This window comes from Pteropus vampyrus, unplaced genomic scaffold, assembly GCF_000151845.1.
Source record: "Pteropus vampyrus isolate Shadow unplaced genomic scaffold, Pvam_2.0 Scaffold109, whole genome shotgun sequence".
Taxonomy (NCBI): domain Eukaryota; kingdom Metazoa; phylum Chordata; class Mammalia; order Chiroptera; family Pteropodidae; genus Pteropus; species Pteropus vampyrus.
This window is the reverse complement of record NW_011888890.1, coordinates 1,789,067-1,807,641: the sequence shown is the minus strand read 5'-3', so window position 1 is coordinate 1,807,641 and position 18,575 is coordinate 1,789,067. Positions and strand designations below refer to the sequence as shown.

General features: G+C 35.5%; 1 protein-coding gene across 1 annotated transcript in view; it reads left to right on the top strand.

The window, feature by feature from the left end:
• Nucleotides 1–15,814, top strand: part of TTC39B (tetratricopeptide repeat domain 39B) — a 137,132-nt gene extending 121,318 nt beyond the window's left edge. The window contains 3 exon segments of the mRNA XM_011365359.2: nucleotides 3,822–3,939; nucleotides 6,193–6,309; nucleotides 9,006–15,814. Of these exon segments, the coding sequence (XP_011363661.1) occupies nucleotides 3,822–3,939; nucleotides 6,193–6,309; nucleotides 9,006–9,096 (326 nt within the window). The 3' untranslated portion in view covers nucleotides 9,097–15,814.
• The last annotated feature ends 2,761 nt before the right edge of the window (nucleotides 15,815–18,575 follow it).

Here is an 18,575-nt window from a genome sequence, read left to right as displayed (position 1 = left end):
CATGTAAGTGGAATCATATAATATTTGTCTTGAGACTGGTTTATTTCACTTCGCATCATGTGCTCAAGATATATCTATGTTGTAGCATGTCAGAATTTCCTTCCTTTTTAAGGCTACATAATATTCCATTATATTATATACCACATTTTGTTTATCTATTCGTCCATTGATGCATACTTAGGATGCTTCCATCTTTTGGCTATTGCGAATAATGCTTCTAAGAATATGGGAATGCAAATATTTTTTGAGACCCTGCTGTCAGTTCTTTTACCTATATAGCCAAAAGTGGAATTACTGGGTCACTTCTCTTTTTCATTTTTTGAGGAACAACCTACTGTTTTCCATAACAACTACACCATTTTATGTTCCCACCAACAGAGCGCAAGGGTTCCAATTTTTCTACATCCTTGCCAACACTTGTTATTTTCTGTTTTTTGGAGTTTGTGTTTTTTTTGTTTTTTTTTTTGTTTTTTTTTTAGTTTTGTTTTTATTTTGGTAGTAGTTGTCCTAATGGGTTTGAGGTGATCTTTACCTCATACCTTTAATGTGAAGTACTTTCAAAAAGGAAAAATATTTCATTTTGTTTTGAGTGGAAAATCAACAAAGAGTCAAATCATTTTGAATTTAAATGAAACTCTGTGCAAGTTCACCTTAGAAATGCAATTTCACAAAATGCACTTCTGTAAAATCCATTTGCGCTTTTGAACAAATTTATTAGTATTCATTTTTGTTCAACTGATTTGGCCACTTTTCATTAATTTGCTCATTTGAACACTCTTAGATTTCCCTGCTATACATAGAATTATGATAGGCAGGGAAATAGTGTTCCTACTATTAAGGGGATTATCTATGATTAAATCCCACATATTTGCAAACTAAATGGGAAAATGAAGGTTTTTTAAATAAATGGATATGTGAAAACTTGAGAGGTAAAGGAAAACCTCTTTATTTTGTGAAAGCATTTGTAGGGTATTTTTTTCTCCCAGAAAAGTAGGCCAGCTTGCTGCTTCTGTTTTTCTACAAAGATAAGGGTTTGGGTTCAGTAGAATAAATTCCGATGTTTGAATGTCTGTCCTTTCAGTGTAGACTACTATACACTCCCAGAGAGCAGGGCCTTTGTGTAGTAAGAAGTCTTAAAGGACCATTGGGTTTTCTCTATGTGAGCAGGCTCTGCACTCCTAAGTTTATTTTGCCCCTCGTTGGTTAGGGGGAAAAATTAAAGAAGTAATATATGTATCAGACTATGCATGTAAAATGTAATAGAAATTTAGGAAACCAAGACACTGGTCTGTCCCTTCCTTCCTTTTTTAATGACATACTGAGATGATAGGCTTAAGAGATATTTAAGCAGGGCCAGGGAAGTTCAAACATACCATACTTCCTAAAATTGTCTTTGTCTTCCCCTGGGAAAAACAAAAACAAAAAACTGGTTTCTTTTCTGAAGATCGCCTTCGTCAGATATTACACGTGAAATTTATGATGATCTCGTCTAGGTCCATTGTTTTATGCAGGAATGTTTCCCGACATGTGCCTCCTACCCACCCCTCCCGCCATGGCTGTTATGACCTTTGAGTAATTAAGTTCCTATCCTTCAGAGTAAGGGGAAAAAATCCAAAATTGGAAAATGGAGTGTAATTGTAAACCTGAGGTGACTTCATCTCCACCCTAACGTCCCACTCCACTAGTAGGAATGTGCTTTTGCTACTACCTTGGCAAGTGTCCCTAAAATAAAAGATGGGAGAGGGTACAATTGGCATTCTACTCTGACAGTGCCATAGTTCTGACAGGCTGGTCATGGATACAAAGGGAGGAGGAATACTGTTAAAGAGAGAATATTTGGTGTAATACACCTAGAGTTGGTGTTTGCTATTAATTCTATTAGTGTTTCTTTTGAAATTAACTAAATTTTAAACATGTAGCCAGAAATTAGCACAGTAGCTCTTATTTGACTATTCGTTGTGGTTAATTTGCTTGGTGAAAATGTATAGCAAATATAATCAGTTACATACAAGGGAAAGTGTTATTTACTTTATGGCTTTTTACTTTCTAAATATATTTTCAAATTTTTCCCTTGGTGCATTTTAACTAGACTTTTTCCTCAGCCTACTCTCTGTTTTATTATTAAGTGCAGATCTTTTGTGATGAAAATGTGCTTTGGCAGCATTATCATGTAATTTTCTTGGAATGTAAAATGGAAACTGTTGAAATGTTCATCCATGAACTCACCCATGAGTTGGAGAATCATGATAAACAGTATGTTTTAAAAGAATCATCTGAAAAATAGTGCTCTGTGGTTTGAGGAAATAATGGTTTTGACTTCTAAGGTTTTTGGAGGAATGTTGTGTTTCTAAACTCATTTTTATAGCCCCTTCTCATGGTATAAATAAAAACTAAGTGTGGCTTTACTGGTACTTCAGCTTTCCGTGGCGTTATGCCTGGTCTTCAGCAAAATCCTCACTGACTGAGCACCAGAATTTTGTGGTAACACGAACTATCAGAAAATGCTCAATAAAATGCATACTAAAAATCTGCATCTAGCATGGCCCGTGAGGGTTTGTTTCTAGGCCTGGAAAGATATTGCTTCTTGAATGTATATTTCAAAAAGCATCCATGATTAGGAGCATGAATACTTTTTTTTTTTTCCTGTGGAAAAATAGCCCTTAAGTAATAGGAAAGGTAATGTGATATTGGTATCTGTTATTTTCTTGGTGAATGATCTATAAGAGCTTGGAAAGGAGAGGTGAATATCAGCTGTTTTTAGCACCTAGAAGTAAAGTGACCCCCTTCTGTTTGGTTAAGCAGCATCGTTAACCTCCCATAGACGAGCAGTTTACTAACTAAAAAGCAGCATGTGTTAATGGTGATTTCTGATGTTTGTTCTGAAAACAGAGGGATTTTAACATGAGGGGCTCCCAGGGCCTCATTAGTTTGGTTTACTGCACCCCCACCCCATGTTGTCACAGCCTGAAATGTATGAATTATCATTCTGTCTTGGAATGACTTCTTAGTTGCACCTAACTTGCAAAATCCCCCAAATTCAAAAGTGGTAGATGTGAAACAGCTACCTTTGTTAGATAGATGTCACACATAATATGGTTCCTTCTGTTTGATATTCTGCAGCCTTGGGCTGTAGGAGGCAGAGTCATTTTCCAAAGAGAAAAAAATGGTGAAAGAAAAACCTTTGCATTAGCTTCAAGCAGTTAGAAGTGTGTGAAGATTTTAGGTAACTTGCATGTACTTCAGAACCATGGCATCTAATTTTATGACCTGATTTCCCCCCAGAAGAACATAGCCTGGGAGAACTGATAAGTTATAAACATAATGATCTGAAGAGGGTATTCTGCTTCCTGAATTTTTAATGGGTAGAAGGCCATCTGCTTCTCCATATGGAAGTGTTATCCTCACCCACATGAGCCAACACAATTAGAAGCCAGAACCACAGGAGGAGTCAGCCTTCTTGCTCCTCATGGCTTTACTTTTTATAGAATTAATAAAGCTCTTATTTTATTTAGAGTTCAAATTTTCAACTGTTCTATCTAAGGTCACATAACTCAGAATATGAGCACCTGAAAAAAATTTTTAAGTGGACAGAGCGAACCCCGTCATAAAATAGTGTACTAAACTAATGTAGTAAATTCAGTATTCCTTTAATTTAAAATAATTTCATTGTGTTTTATTTAGTGAGGGCAAATACTAAAAAAACATTTTCCTTATTTTTAAATGATCCCTCTGAAACCTTGTAGCTATTATTAGTTCTTCCTCTTAATTAGGATTTTTGACAGCATTTTTCTTTTTGTGTGTGATTTTTGTTTTGCTTTAAGATTTCAGCGACTACTCAGTAGATGACGAGTGCTTAGTGAAGCTGCTGAAAGGATGCTGCCTGAAGAACTTACAGCGGCCCTTGCAAGCAGAATTGTGTTTCAATCATGTTATCCAAAGGTAAAAACAAACAAGAAACTAACCTGACTGCAAATTGAGGCTTCTGGGGAAAATGATGCTTTTATCTCTTGCTGCTGACTTTTTACTTGGTGTCACCAAAAAGAGAATCCAGTAGTGTTTTCCATGTTCTTTGAGAGCAAAATTATAATCTAAGTGGAACATGGCTTTGTGCTTTTCCACTTGGTGTTTAAAGGTGACACATAAAAACTAAATTTATGGCCAAACTAACAGGCGTCCATTTAAACTCTAGCAGCAATGTACTGAACCTCTGATGCTTTTTTGATTCCTGTATTTACTTTTTCATATATTTATTCCACAGATATTTGAGCACCCACTATGTGCTAGACACTTGCTGGATCCTAGGGATTCAGAGTTGAGTAAAGGGACTTGCTGTCATTGAGATAATCATTTGACAGGGAGGAAAGACACGTGATGGATGCTATAAATGCTTCTCCTTTGGCAAAGGGCGTTTCTTCTGTATATGCTTGAGTTTGTTGGTTTTGTTTTTTTCCTAATAGCATTGATGATGATGTCCTGCTCCTTTATGAAACAAGAGAGTTGAATCAAGGTTCCAATGTCTGGCTTTTTTTCTCTTTTTATCTGGAGTCATAAATGCAGATATCTACAGGGGCCAGACAAGTAACCTTACTGAGTGATGGCAGAACTAGGGATTGACGGGCACTGTAGATACAGGAGATTATGTGTTCTCTTTAAAAAATGCAGCCACTCCTTAGCTCTAATTGGTTATTGCTCTACACGTATAGGCCTAGTAGCAACAATCCCTACAATTTTTCATGAAAAGCCTGGGATCTGGATTTTATTTAAAGCCTCTTGAATTTTAAATATTGGCTTAAATTTTTTGAAAATACTGTAAGCCTAATAGATCACAGCCCCAGACTGCCAGTTGATGTCCTCTGTTCTGTATCATGTACCTTTCCACCCATGGCCACTTATCCTCTTTTTGATAACATTTTATGAGAATTTAGGACTGATGTCCTTACAAGAAGAGAAAAGAGACTGTGTCTATTTTCCAAATAAGTTATATACTTTTTTAAGTAAACATGTTAAAGAAATATCCACTGAGTTCTATTTTATTGCTGTTTTTATAAGAATCGAAGGGATGATTAAAAGGATTGTCCATGCTATTTGTTGTGTTTTAACAATAGTGAATTGTTTGCTTATGTGTTTTATAATTTTCGATTGTGAGTTTTTCTTCACTGGCATTTTATCTTGAGACTCCTACGAGGCTAGGATTGAGAAAGTCTTTCTAAAGTCATTTTACTTTTCTTTCTGTCAGGTGCCCCAAAGACTTTTCCAGCCCAGGCCCACATTCATGTTAATTTCATTGCTTAGAGGTTCTTGGATCCTTTGGGCAATGTAAATTTGAATTGCAAATTAATGTGAGGGCAGGCCTATTAGTTATTAATTTCCCAAGGAATGCGCTTTTACTTCCCGCCTAGGCACAGGCCAAGGAGCCAACTGCCTGTGTTTTCCTCCTATGGCAATGATTGGGTTTTTTCTAATCTGCCCTTTCTCTGATGGAGTAGCCTTTCAAGGGCCCCCGATTATGTAGAGGTCTCAGTCCTGGCTCCCTGTCCTGTGTGGGCCCAAGGCCTTACCTCCTGCTTGGACATTGAGACACAAAGCCCTGGTTGATTCAGACTGAAGCAGACCCCAGGACTGCTTTGGCATCATCCACACACTCAGAGTTCTGGTTTGGTTTTGTTTTCAGTTTGAGAATTTTTCTTATGTTCTGTGAGCTAAGCTATGCATTTGAAAATGTGTTGTTCATATCTTTTTCAGAGCTTCTAGATGTTTTGTCAGAGATTTTTCATAATATTGCTGAAAACAAGCATTGACTACTTCTTTACTGACATGTTTTAGTATTATAAGACTTAACAATAGAAAGCGAAGCAAACCTTAGTAAAAAATAATACAGCATTCTTATTTCTAAATGGAGTCCTTTCCCGTTCAGGGGGAAGATCTTGTCCTTTCTAGGGTTATTCTTTGAAGTTCTGCATGTCTATTTAGAGGGCAGTAAGCAATCCTCAGTGCTGGATCTAGATTAAGGAATAAAATAGAGATTAATACATTAAAAGCATCCTATTTACTGCTGTAGTCTATTAGATTTTTTTGACTATGTACAGACAGCTTAGTGCTGCACCTGTTTTCTGAGGGATGGGGAAAATACACATATTGTAAAAGAATGAAAGTTTCTTGTTAAGACTTAATTGCTTTCATTCACTCTTTTAGTGAAAAGCTGCTGAAGTTTGACCACTACCTAGTGCCATTTACTCTGTTTGAGTTGGCATTTTTGTACAAAAGCCAAGGGGAAATTGACAAGGCCATAAAGGCCCTAGAAACTGCAAGGTAAGTGATGATGGCAGCGTTTCCTTGATTGCTGTGGAGTCTGGAACGTCAATACCATTATAAAAATGGCAGTAATATTATATGTATGCTTAAAAGTAAAACATTAATGAAAGTTAGTAATAATATTTCCTTTCCTAGTTTATGCTTAGTTGATACTCATGGCTTTTGCTGTAATCATGCTGTTTCCAACCTTCTGAATGCCTGACTCTGTGACTATTTACAGATGTTTTGATTGTGTGCTTCCATATGACAGATATCTAACCTAATCTCTTCTCTTTCGAGAGTTGGCAAACTTTCTGTAAAGGGCCAGATAGTAAGTATTTTTGGCTTTATAGTATAAGGTCTTCATTGCAACTACTCAAAATTAGCCATAATTTTGATCATAATTTGCTGAATCTTGGTATATTCAACCATATTTCTCATTTCCTTGAAGACCCACTGATTTGAAGAAGCCCTTTAAATCTTCCTCTGACTCTCTTTTTTCTGTCTGCTGTGTAATTTCAAAGCAATTTATCATTTCTGCTGGACAATGGCTCTTGTTTTTGCTCTCTTAGTTGGAGGGAGGTGTTAAACAAACAAACAAGTAAGAAATGTAGCAGTGGAATGTGCTTTGCTGAGATTTATAATACAATGCAGAGTACCTGAGTGTTACTTTAGATTGAGTTGATTCTGGAAGGTTTCCTTGAGGTGTTAGTGTAGTTGAGATTTGTGTAATTAAAACCAGTCCCGAGATCATTCAGCAGAAACTGTGTGGGGAACATTACTGGCTGAAGCCAGGTAACCTCTAGACTAGAGTGTTGAGCCACTATATCGATAATGATGCTTTTTTACTGAGATGGGAAATACTTAGAAGAGCAGGTTTAGGGAGAGAAAAAAAACACTTCTATTTAGACCATGATATTTTGAGATATCTATTAGGTATCCACATGGATATAGCGAGTTGACAGTCACATATAGAAGCATGGAGTTTAGTGAAAAAGTAAAGGTCTAATGTAGATATTTCAAAGTCACCAGCACAGAGACAGTGATATTTAAAGCCGGGATACTTGATGAGGTCATTTTGGGGAACTTATATAGATAGCGAAAGAGGCCTAGCACAGAGCCTTGAGGTATACTTAAATCTCTATTTTAGAGATTAAGCAATAAGATTAAGAAGAAGTGGCCAGCAAAGTTGGGAAGACATCCAGGAAAGCAAGCCAAGTAAACAAAGTTTTTCAAAAAGAAGAGAGTGGTCAGTTGTAAAGATAGTTGCTGAGAGGTCAAGCAAGGTGAGAATAGAGAGGTGAACCTGGCAGCATGAAGATTATTGGCAACTTTGACAAGTGAGGTGAAAAAGTAGAGTGAGCTACTTCAGGCAACTCTTTCAGGATGTTTTGCTATGAATAAAACATAGTAATGGGGCAGAAGCTTCAGGGGCATGGTGGAGCCAAGAAAGCCACTTCTTCCTCCTCTTCCTCCTCCTCTTTCTTCTTCTTCTCTCTTCCTTTTATTTTTTTAAATGAGAGCAAGTTACTTTTAAGGATAATGACATATTTCAACTGACGCGTATATATCATCAAGTGTAGCTCATAGAAAATTTGGGACTATAAATACTGTTGTTCCAAGTATTCATTATTTGGACATATTTAGTGGTACCTAAGCAATACACACTAAGACAAATTTATAATGATGAAAATAAAAGACTAGTAATTCACTACTAAAAGACAAGACCAGCAGTGATCAGAAGGTCACCACTAACTCAAGCCAGTACCAATGATGCCAACATAAACAGACTTCCTAATAATTTCAAGACTGTCAGCGATCTGCAGTTTCCCTTATGTAGTAGGAGCTTTGCACAGTTGCCAAAATCAGCGCCAGACATTTAAGAAAATACTCAATTACATCCTTTGGTAAATTCTAGTAAGATGTTGATTTAGCTTATGAATAATCACCCTTTTCAAGATTACCAGTAAATAGTACTTAGACCCGTATAAAATGCTGGGCTATAGAAAGAAATGAATGCCGCTGCGAAGAAAGAAGTTACAGCTCACCCGAGGCAATGTGTGAAGAAATCAGGAGTCCAGCCAAAGTCGAAGCCATTTCATTTTGCTGATTCTTGATTCTAACAAAGAGAAGTCAACATTAATGATCTAAGTAAAGGTTTTAAATAATCTGGATTTTTATCACCTCTTCTGACATTGTCACACAATAATTGTTGGCCAGACCGTTGATCTTTGCCTGTGAAAATTGGAGTAAGTAATTTTGGTGTTACTGAGTCATTTTGCTGCCTGTGTTGTGGTTATTATTTCATGGAAGTTTCAAAATTATTATTTTTTTCTTTTGGAGAAGAGTGATTGATCATGTTCACCTTGTTTATATGAGGCTGCCTTAAAATTTCCAGTTTAGAAAAGGTCAACTATTTAAGAACAGTTCACAAAATTTGATAAGCCCTCCTTGTAATCTTCTTGCTATGTTTTTGAATGGCTTGGTAATTAAGTAGAACTTTGCTACTCAGGAGGCAGCTTCTAGAAATAAAGAATATTGCTGCCATCTTCTCCTCACAGGACCAGAATCTACATTTTAACAAGATCCACTGTTATGCATGTTGAAGTTTGAAAGCAAATGAGGAATGAAGATGAGAGGAAAGGGAGGATGGTGGTGGTGCTCTAGTATACCAAAGGATGTTGACATTATAATTTTATCATTATTGTCTTTAGAAACAACTACAAAGATTACTCCATGGAGTCTAGACTGCACTTCAGAATTCAGGCAGCTCTTCACCTCTGGAAAAGACCTCCCTCAGACTGATCGGAATGTGAAGGATGGAATTCAGGCTCCACGACATTGGCATCTGCTGTAGATTAGACCTCGTATTAAAGAGGAAAAGTGGTCTTGTGAATGAGAGGCAAACTATTAATTTTATTGTCAATATTTTCTATCATCTGTGTGGTTTATTGTTGTTCTACATAACTGTTTCTCCGCTATTAAATAAAGTTAAATACGATCTAGAAAATTCTTATATTTTGCCTCTCCAAAAAGAATTTCATCTTAGATTTGAATTGGAGAGTGAAGACTTTTAGAGGACTCACAGGTACCATAAAGCCTAATTAAATCATTTATTTTTTTAATGTGGAAATTAATATTGTTTATGTAGCAAATGGCTTAGAAATTGAGCCACTTTTAGGTTTGTTGGTCAGTTAAACTTCAGAGATATTTTGTTGCCTACTATTTACATTTTGGAGGGGAAAATAAAATCACCTACATTCAAGATAGCTTACGAACCTTCTAAAGATTCTTGAGAAAGAGAGGCAGTGGGTGCAAACAGGGATGGGATAATGTAGTTAATAGTTTGTAAAGACCTGTATCTAGCAAAGATGGCAAAATATTGTTATTATTTTTTTATTTTTTATGTAAGTTAAAGGTTGTGACCTTTTGGAGAGACTATCCTGTTTTTGAATATACTTAAGTCTGTTATAATAATAAGAAAACTATCTGTGTGTCTAAAGGGAATAAAAAAATTATATTTTAGAAATTATCTTCAACCTTAGCAATGAGAGCTTAAAAATATATATATATTGATTATTTTTCTTATAGGAATCAAAGTTCCTGCTGCTTTAAACGACATGTAAAATATCAATTTCTACACTCATGATGTTGGTGAATAAGATCTAATTTTCTAATCTCTCTAGCACTGTGATGGTTCCTTGTAAATATCTGAACTGTGTTTAGTCCTTTAGTTTGGAAATACAATCCGGGCATTGAGTGGAAGAGAGCCCACTTCTGTGGCCCCAGCCCTGCTACTGGTTAGCAGTTACCGGAGTGTTCTTGTGGGAGTCGTGCTCTCTGCATCTCCGTGTTTCCTTTTCTGTGAAATGGAAAAAGAACAGATGATTGTCAAGGTCTCTTTCAGTTTTGTAACTGTCAATCTGTGTTTTGCGTATTTGTTTTCAGCAAACAACTGTTAAAATGTTTGATCTGAACTTCTTCCACTTAGAGTGTGTTTTTATTTTGCAGTCACCACTATCTACACCCCCTACTCCCCCAAATATGTATGTTTTGAGGCTAAAGACCAGTTTGCATCTAGAATGAGGAAAAACAATTAGTGAACCAATGAATCGGTTTTGTCTTATTTCTATTGCTATTTTGAAGAGTAACTCGTCATGGAAGCCTCTGCAGTTTAACAGAAACAGCCTCATATTGGGAGTCAGGAACCAGCCCTTCTCTGTTAGTTATGAGTTCCTTGACAGAGAGCAAGTCATTCACCCTTTCTGGGGCTCAGTTTCCCCATGAGGATAGCACCACAGAGCTTGGTGCTCATGAGAGCTCAATTAAATAATGCATAGGCATTTGCACAGCTTTTTGTAAACCGTGAAAGGCTAAGCAGTTATGGTTTTTATACACTGATTACAGTATATAAGGCAAAAAGTATTGGCTGAGTCTGTGGTCTCTGATGGAAAATGAGAAAAGCTTGGAAATTCAGACACTTTTAAATTTATGTATTTGGCAGTGACTACAAGCCCAGATTACAAATTTGCTCCTTGCTATTTATTCCTTTCTTCATGAGCCTGTACCTAGCAGTTATTTGGTCTTATTTCCTTTAAGGTTTTAATTCTTGACCAATACCGAGGATGTTTTCAATAAAAGATGATTAATACAATTTGAGTCAGAATACCACCTCTTCAGATAGTGTGGTGGAAGGTCTCAATATGTGCTATTAATGTGAATGATATAACTTTAGTTCTAGACAAAAGAGGAAATAAAATGAACTGCCATTACAATTAGTAGTGGAAAATATGTTTAGTGATTTTTTATATATCTTGGAAAAAAACTTTATCAACTCCTTAGAGAAGCTTTCGTAGCATTATTTTTTAAAAGTATAAACACCCACAATTTTTAATGGAAGCTGCAAGTCAGTAAAAAATTCTTTCTGGTATAAAATGAAAGCAATTTAAGCTAGTAGTGGTTATTTTTTATTTCATTTTAACTCTACGTTACAAATATATAAAAATCATATCTATTTAAAATTTTACTATTTTTTTTATTTTGTTTTTATTATTCGTGTTCTTTTTATAGTTTCCTGGTAATGTGGATAATCTATCCAATGGATTTTTAAGTACTGTAATATCATTGATGCTACAAATATTAATGTTTCCTGCCATGTTCAAGATACTGTAATGGCACCAGTTTCTTGTGACATCAGCTCTTATTGCATTTTTGGAGTTATTTTGTGATTCAGGGTGTTCCGTGAAGAATAAGTACTGAAGTGACAATGTTTTATCTAATGTTTTGAGGGGCATATGTGGTAGGGTTGGGCTGCCAATGTGTCTGACAGTTTGTGCAATTTGTGTAGTTCTTGGTATAATTGCCTTTTTTTTTTTTTTTAAACGAAGAACCAGAGTTCTGATTGCTGCTGTATAAATTTAAGACTCAAGTAGAAGTTATGCTTTATAGGACAAGTGACAAGGAAGGCATAACTTCTGCTTGACAATTAATGGAAGATTATCTACATCAGCTCTTATATGGACATACTTTAATGTATCTCTGTTTCTCTTGGATACTAGAAGTTCCCAAGTCACATAGGAAAAGGGGAGTCCATTGATCCTCTGTCTCTTTTGCAAGCAGGTCCAAGCTGTAGGGAGGTGAAGTTCAGATAATCAGTGTCAAAGAAGATTATAAATCATTGAAACAATCCAACAGTGTAACCATCTCTTTTGCAAAGTTGTAGTTTAGCAGAGCTGTGTTATTGTCATTCCTACCTGGCCTGGAAGCTAATGGTTTAAATTTGAGGGTAAAACTCTCTCTGAGTCTTTGAACAGGGCTTCAGATCAGTGGGATGTGTGTAAAGATGATGATTTCTGCCTTTCAAAGGAAAGTGTTTTTTCTTTTGAAGTTACTTTTAGAGATAGTCACTCTGTGGTAGGCGCTAATAGCCCCTGCTATTAATACTCATTATGATTCCAGTTCTCTTTCATTCCTTTAAAGTGAGCCTGTTGATGTTTTTGAATAGATGTATTTCTTCCTTTGGACAATAAAAATAATTTTTAAAAGGTCTTTGTGACCAACCAGAAAAATTGCTGGAATTACTCATTAATTCTTCATTGGCTTTTTTCATATTTTTGTTTGTTCCTAGTTAGTCTCTTCGTATTTGTGTCATAAAATTGAACACATTTAGTTAAAATGAATAATTTTGATGCCCTAAAATTTTGTGATTCTCAGGTTCTTGAATGGATCTTGGGGAAATTATCTCATCCTTCCTAATCTCTAAACAGTGTTGTTTCTCCTTCAGTTCTTCTCTGTCCAGTATGGTAGCCACTGGCCCCATGTGGCTATCGAGCACTTGAAACATGGCTAATGGCACATGTTGGAATAATGCTGAGTGTCAGGGAGCACTCATTTATACATGCTGCTTCTATTTAAAAAGGCCTCCTAATACTGTTCTGTCCGAAGTTCTGGCTTTTACTTGCTGACTACTATGATCACCCAGTCACCACAGTTGCATTGTCAGTTGTGGTTCAAATATATGTCTGTGCGGTTTGTTTTTTTCTGTTTAAGTGTCCATAAACTTTCATTTCATCGTGTTTGTTGTGCAGACGATCAAGGTCATGGGCACATTTGAACACTATTCCTTCCCTAGCCCCCAGAGCTTCTTATGTACTAAGATAATTTATTTTTTAAGATTTTAGAGACATTCCTTACTTTTTCAGATGCAATAGCACAAACCGTTAGAGTTGTAGAGGAAGTGACTCTCACCTTTGAGAAGTTAGTGATTTTATGATTAAAATAAGACTTTCTAAGATTAACATTATTCTGAAAAAATCAGTCCCTTGACCTTTCAGTTTTTTTATATTATTAATGTTTCAATATTTACTGAGCTAGGCCAATATTAATACTTACAGATTTTTAGGCACTAGTTATCCACTTACAGAATAGTTTGGCAGATAGTTTATTTGCAGTTATCTATTTTATGCCTTTGCTGCCTATTATATTTTTAATGTGAATGATACCTAAGTGAAACGCATACATATAATTGACATATTTTTAATCTCTTTAGATAATTCTTGATCAGCTACATAGATAGATAAATAGGTAAGAAACACCTTATAGATATTAAATAGTGCTTTATATTGTTTCAGAGGAGTGCAGGATTTTTTCCAGATTGTTTCTCCTCCCCCAGACCAATATTTACATATTTTTTTTTTTTATGTATCAGATTACTTATTGTGAAACTCTGTTCCTGCTTATTATTGTGGTAGTTGGTCTTTTATAGATCTTCTATTAGATTTAGTTTCTTCAGAATGTTGAACTTGAAATGTTGAACTTGAAAAGGACACATCAGTTACTATCTGATCTTGATGATACTGAAGTCCATTCTTGTCTGTTTATAAATTCATAACTACAGAAAGAAATGATGCAAGGACTGTTTAGCAGATCGAGAAGACTGAGCAGGTTCTTAGCTTGATCCATCCAAAGGGACATATGGATCTAGCTTCAGAGAAAGTTCAACTCTCATTCTGTCCAGTTTACAAATGCATCAGCACAGTAATACTGTAACACAACTTTGCATGGAGAAATCAAAGCAGCCACCTCACTGTAGTTAACTAATAAAGAATTCCTACAGCTGCCTATAGATTGGATATTTAATAGGAAAAATCCAGATACTTTAATACCAAGCTTAATTAAGTAAAACTTGCATATTCATGTACAATATACCTTGTGAGTTAATCCAGTAGTTCTTAGAAACACATAATTTAAATGATGACTATAAAGGATGCTGGCATCCCCCATGGGAGATTTTGTTTTATTGCTACTTAATATTTTCTAGCAAATTGGTTTTAATTATTGGTAGTCTGTTTGGCCCCACTTAGGGAAAAATAAAGTTTGTCTCAATGTAACAGAACTGATAGCCAGAGAAATTGGATTTAATGAACGTGTTAAAAAATATTGCATATCATTTCAGTTTTAAGGAATTACATTATTTAAAAATGCTGGACGGTCTTCTGTAATTAGAAAGGACGACTCTCCCTGCTTTGGAAATCATGCAGACATTTTAATTCAACCTTATCTTTGTTGGAGCCAAGTGTTCAGATGGCAATTTGGGGTATAGTAAATGAGTTTAAACACTTTTCATTAATTACTCCATTTTTTCCTGAAATGATTTTATTCTTCATCGTAGGCAATTGCTTTCTGTACAGTGATTTGTTTTTTAAGATAATAATTTCCAAGAAAAGAGAGATTAAACATTATAAATCTTAGGCTATTGATTTAATGGCTTAAGAAACACAGTACTATTGGATTCTGTTTAAAATTTGCAGGAGAACACATGTATTTTACTGATATGTGCTATCCAAAAAAATTAATTCTCAACATTTGCATTCTCATGAAATGTTAGAGGAAATTTTTCTAACTATTTTTCCCTTTGCTAACTATTGACATCCAGACACCTGAATGAATACCGACTCAATTATATACTAGTGTTTTAAAATATTTATTTGAAAATGTTCATAGAACTCTTGAATTTTTTGATGCAAGTTGCTCAATCATATGTAAAGGCAAAATATATATTTAATAAGTGAGAAGTATTATTTTATTACTGTAATTTATTTCCAAAGCAAATTTATTTTCTAGGTACTTTCCTTGGGAAATTTTGCTTTGCCTTAAAACACACAAACAAAATAAACTGTCTTGTGATCTAGTCACCTAAAAACCCTATGTGACCCTGACATGTAGGGGGATTTTGAAATTCTTTGATAATGTGTATTTTTCACTTTAATTTGAATTAAACAAAAGTAGAGGCCATAGTGTTTTGTAAATTAATGTACGGTTTCCTGTTGAATCATCAAAGCTGCCTATATCTACTTTATAATTCAATGTTTTATTAGAAAAAACTGTCAGCATTGTATCTCACTCTCATTACATTTAGACTTAGTCTCCTATCTTTTCCATTCCCAGTGGTCACAGTTTTACAGAGCAAAACATTTTTAGAAGTTGAAGATGTGTGAGTTCTATGTAAGATGAATGTGTTAGTAGCATCCATCTGCTGATCAAGTAGGCATTGGCTCTGGTACCAGAAACTGAAATTGATTGTAGCTATAAAAGCATTTTATCAATATAAGTCAAGAAGAAAGAAGAAAACTGTGAACTCATATTTTTAACATAAAAACTGTGTTCCCAACTGTATTTGCTTGCTGATTTTGTGTTAATATCATCTATGATTTGTAAGCTAATGCTGATATGAGATCTAAATTTTCATCCTGAAGATGACAGTTCCGTAGCCTATTTTTAAGATTAAGACATTTTGAAAACAGATGTCGTCTTAGGAATTGTATTTTTAAGTGTGAATAAATCATCCCAACTTGGGAGTCAATGCTTTATTTTTCATTTCTTAATATTACAGAATACTCTGCATTATTAGATGCATGTTTAAGTTGCCAGATATCTTCAGAATTCTATATTTTCATATTGCTGCAACTGGTTTACCAATGATGTGCAATTGAATTGTTATTTAAATAAATTACACTTGATGGAATTACAGTCTTATTCTGTTTGGTCTACATGTGAAACATGTACACAACATCTATTTTGCTGATCTTTAATTGTGTAATGTATACCCGAATTTTTGTTTCTTGGTAAGACTTTTTGTTACGGTGACATCGGTTAACGAAATCCGATAAGTTTCAGCTGTATATTTTAACAGTAAGACATATATAGATTTACACTATATGTTCATCTCCCATAGTTAAATTTCTGTCACTACATATTTGATCTCTTTTACCTCATCTACTCCCCCTTTCCCTCTGGTAAACACTAGTCTATCGTCCATGTTTTTTGTTTTTGTTTTTGTTTTTGTTTTTTTTTTACAAACCTTTACGGTTACATATGAAGGCCCTATTTTGTCTCATGTTCTTGGCTGAGCACAGGGCATGAGATAAATGAGATGGCACAGTTTCCTTGAGGGAGTAGTGCCTTCTTCTTCATATTATAATCTAATAGTTCTTGAGATTGAGATTAGCTGTTAATAGATTTAGTTTAAAGAGGAATCTTTAGCATTCAGTGTAACATAGTGTGGAAAAAAATGGTCTCTGAAAATCAGGAGGTCTGTATTTGAGACAACTTGGCTAGGTAGTGGCACGTAATCCCCCTCTTCAGCAACTTCTCTGAACTTTGCCTAACCACTCGGTAAAATGGGGACGATTCCACAACCTTTTTCAGCTCTAAGGAGGACCAAAGGAGGAGCTATGCTAAAACCACAATGCGCTCATCCAGCATAAAATCCTTTTCCCCACTCCTCCCCTGTATGAGATAGGGAACACTAATATCTATCACAAACCAGGTGTTCCTGCCTGTGGGTGGCTTTTCATGTTGTTTTTCAGTAACTCGGGTTCTTCTAGTCTTGTGGTTCTGCCATCTTCAATGCATAGCTGCTAAGGTCACTCAGCTCTTCTGCATCAAGTTGCTGAAAGGGGAAAAGTCTAGAGGGTTACGTGAGGAAAGTGGTGCATATCGGCTGTTCACATTCCACTGGCTAGAGCTCAGTCAACTTGTTTGGCCTAATGACAAAAGAAGCAGAGAAATGTAGCCTAGTTGTAGGTGCAGAGAGAAATGGGTGTGGCCAACAGTTAGATTGTTTCTGCCACATCCCACTTTGGGCTGGATCCACCATGGTTTTCCCAATGTGTCCCATGCTTTTATGTTTGTCTCTTGTGTTTTGGCATGAGCAACTTGGATTTGGGAACACATTAGTTACAGCTCTTTGGATTGGGAGTAAAGAAATCAACTTGAGCTAGTGTAAAAACAAAAACCCGAGGAGGACTATATTAAACAGATAAAGGATAAAGTGTGTTTTGTGGAACCCATGGGTGGGAATGTGGGATATAGATGAATAATATTAAGCAAACTTAAAAATGAGCTCTTCCAATAAAACAATTAGGGCCTTCATCTGGCTTTTTGCAGACTCTCATATATCTTAAAGAGGCAAAGTGTGATTTGAGCTTTATAGGGAATAAAAAGCCAAACATAAAATCTAAGTTTTAATTAAGAAAATTTGACAACATTAAACAAGAAGCAGCTGTGACGGGGAAGATTTGTGTGCCATTTTTAGCCTCACTTTGAAAGGCTCAGATTGTCTCTGGAGCAGAATGCAGCAAATTGTCACAAATCTTGTTTTCTGAGAATCCAGTTATATCAATATTACGGCATGCCACTGCTACAGCCAGAATGCCAAAAATAACATGAAAAGAACTGACTGCAAATCTATTTAGAGTTAAGCCGGTAATTATTGTGTTTGTGATCGTTTCCAAGAATTGTTCCTACCCAAATATTAAATGGAAAATAAGAAGAGCTCATTCTAGCTCTTAAAGTTCCCATTTTCTTTTTCTTTTTTCTTCACAATGGTTTACGTTACTAAACTATTACTACTTTTAAACAGAACACATCTATGTGCAAATTAAAAGCAATCATTTAAATAATATTTTGGGGACTTTATATTTTTCTTTATTAAAAGAGAAAATGTTTTATTTTTACTTTTTTTCTGTGTCTGAAGTGTATAAAACACTAACGCTTCTTAAAACCCAGATTAAAAACATGTGATCTTTTAAAGTCCTGAGACACCAACTATTTTCTGACTTCCCTTCCATTATCAGATAAATAAATCTTAATTTGGCAAAATACCTATTTGATAAACTGGGTGAACACAGATAAAAATGATGATAATGCAACTAATGTAGGGACAGAGCTAAACACTCTTCCTTTTGTCCGCAAAATGGCTTCTCTGAAGAGACGTGGAATCGCTTGTTCAAGGAATGATGACAACATAATCATTTAGGAAATCTCCCATTACTTAGTATTTGACCATTTTCTCTCACTTTTCCCACTACAAGTTTGATCCGTCCGCAGACCATGTAAATATTTAGGGTGCTTGTTAATCTGGTAGGAACGAGGTACCTTCTGACATTTCAGTGCCTTGGGGGATTCTTTTTTCTCTAATACCTGTCACAGATCTATACATAACTTTTATGTAGTAAGAACAGGACACATTCCTCCACCTTTTCTCAACCAGGTGATCTTCCTAAGGCCAAATCAGGCAAACTTTGACCCCCAAACGTGATTTCCTAGTTGGCAGAAAGATAAATGCTTCTTTTAAAAATTGCATGAAGTTCTGTCAAAACTGTGGCTTTTGGAAAGGAGCCTTGCATTTGGAAGCTTCTGGGTAGCTCATCTATAGAATAAGACAGTTACTGATGTGATACTCTTTTAAACATCTAGTTTTATTCCTTTTCAGGACCAGAATC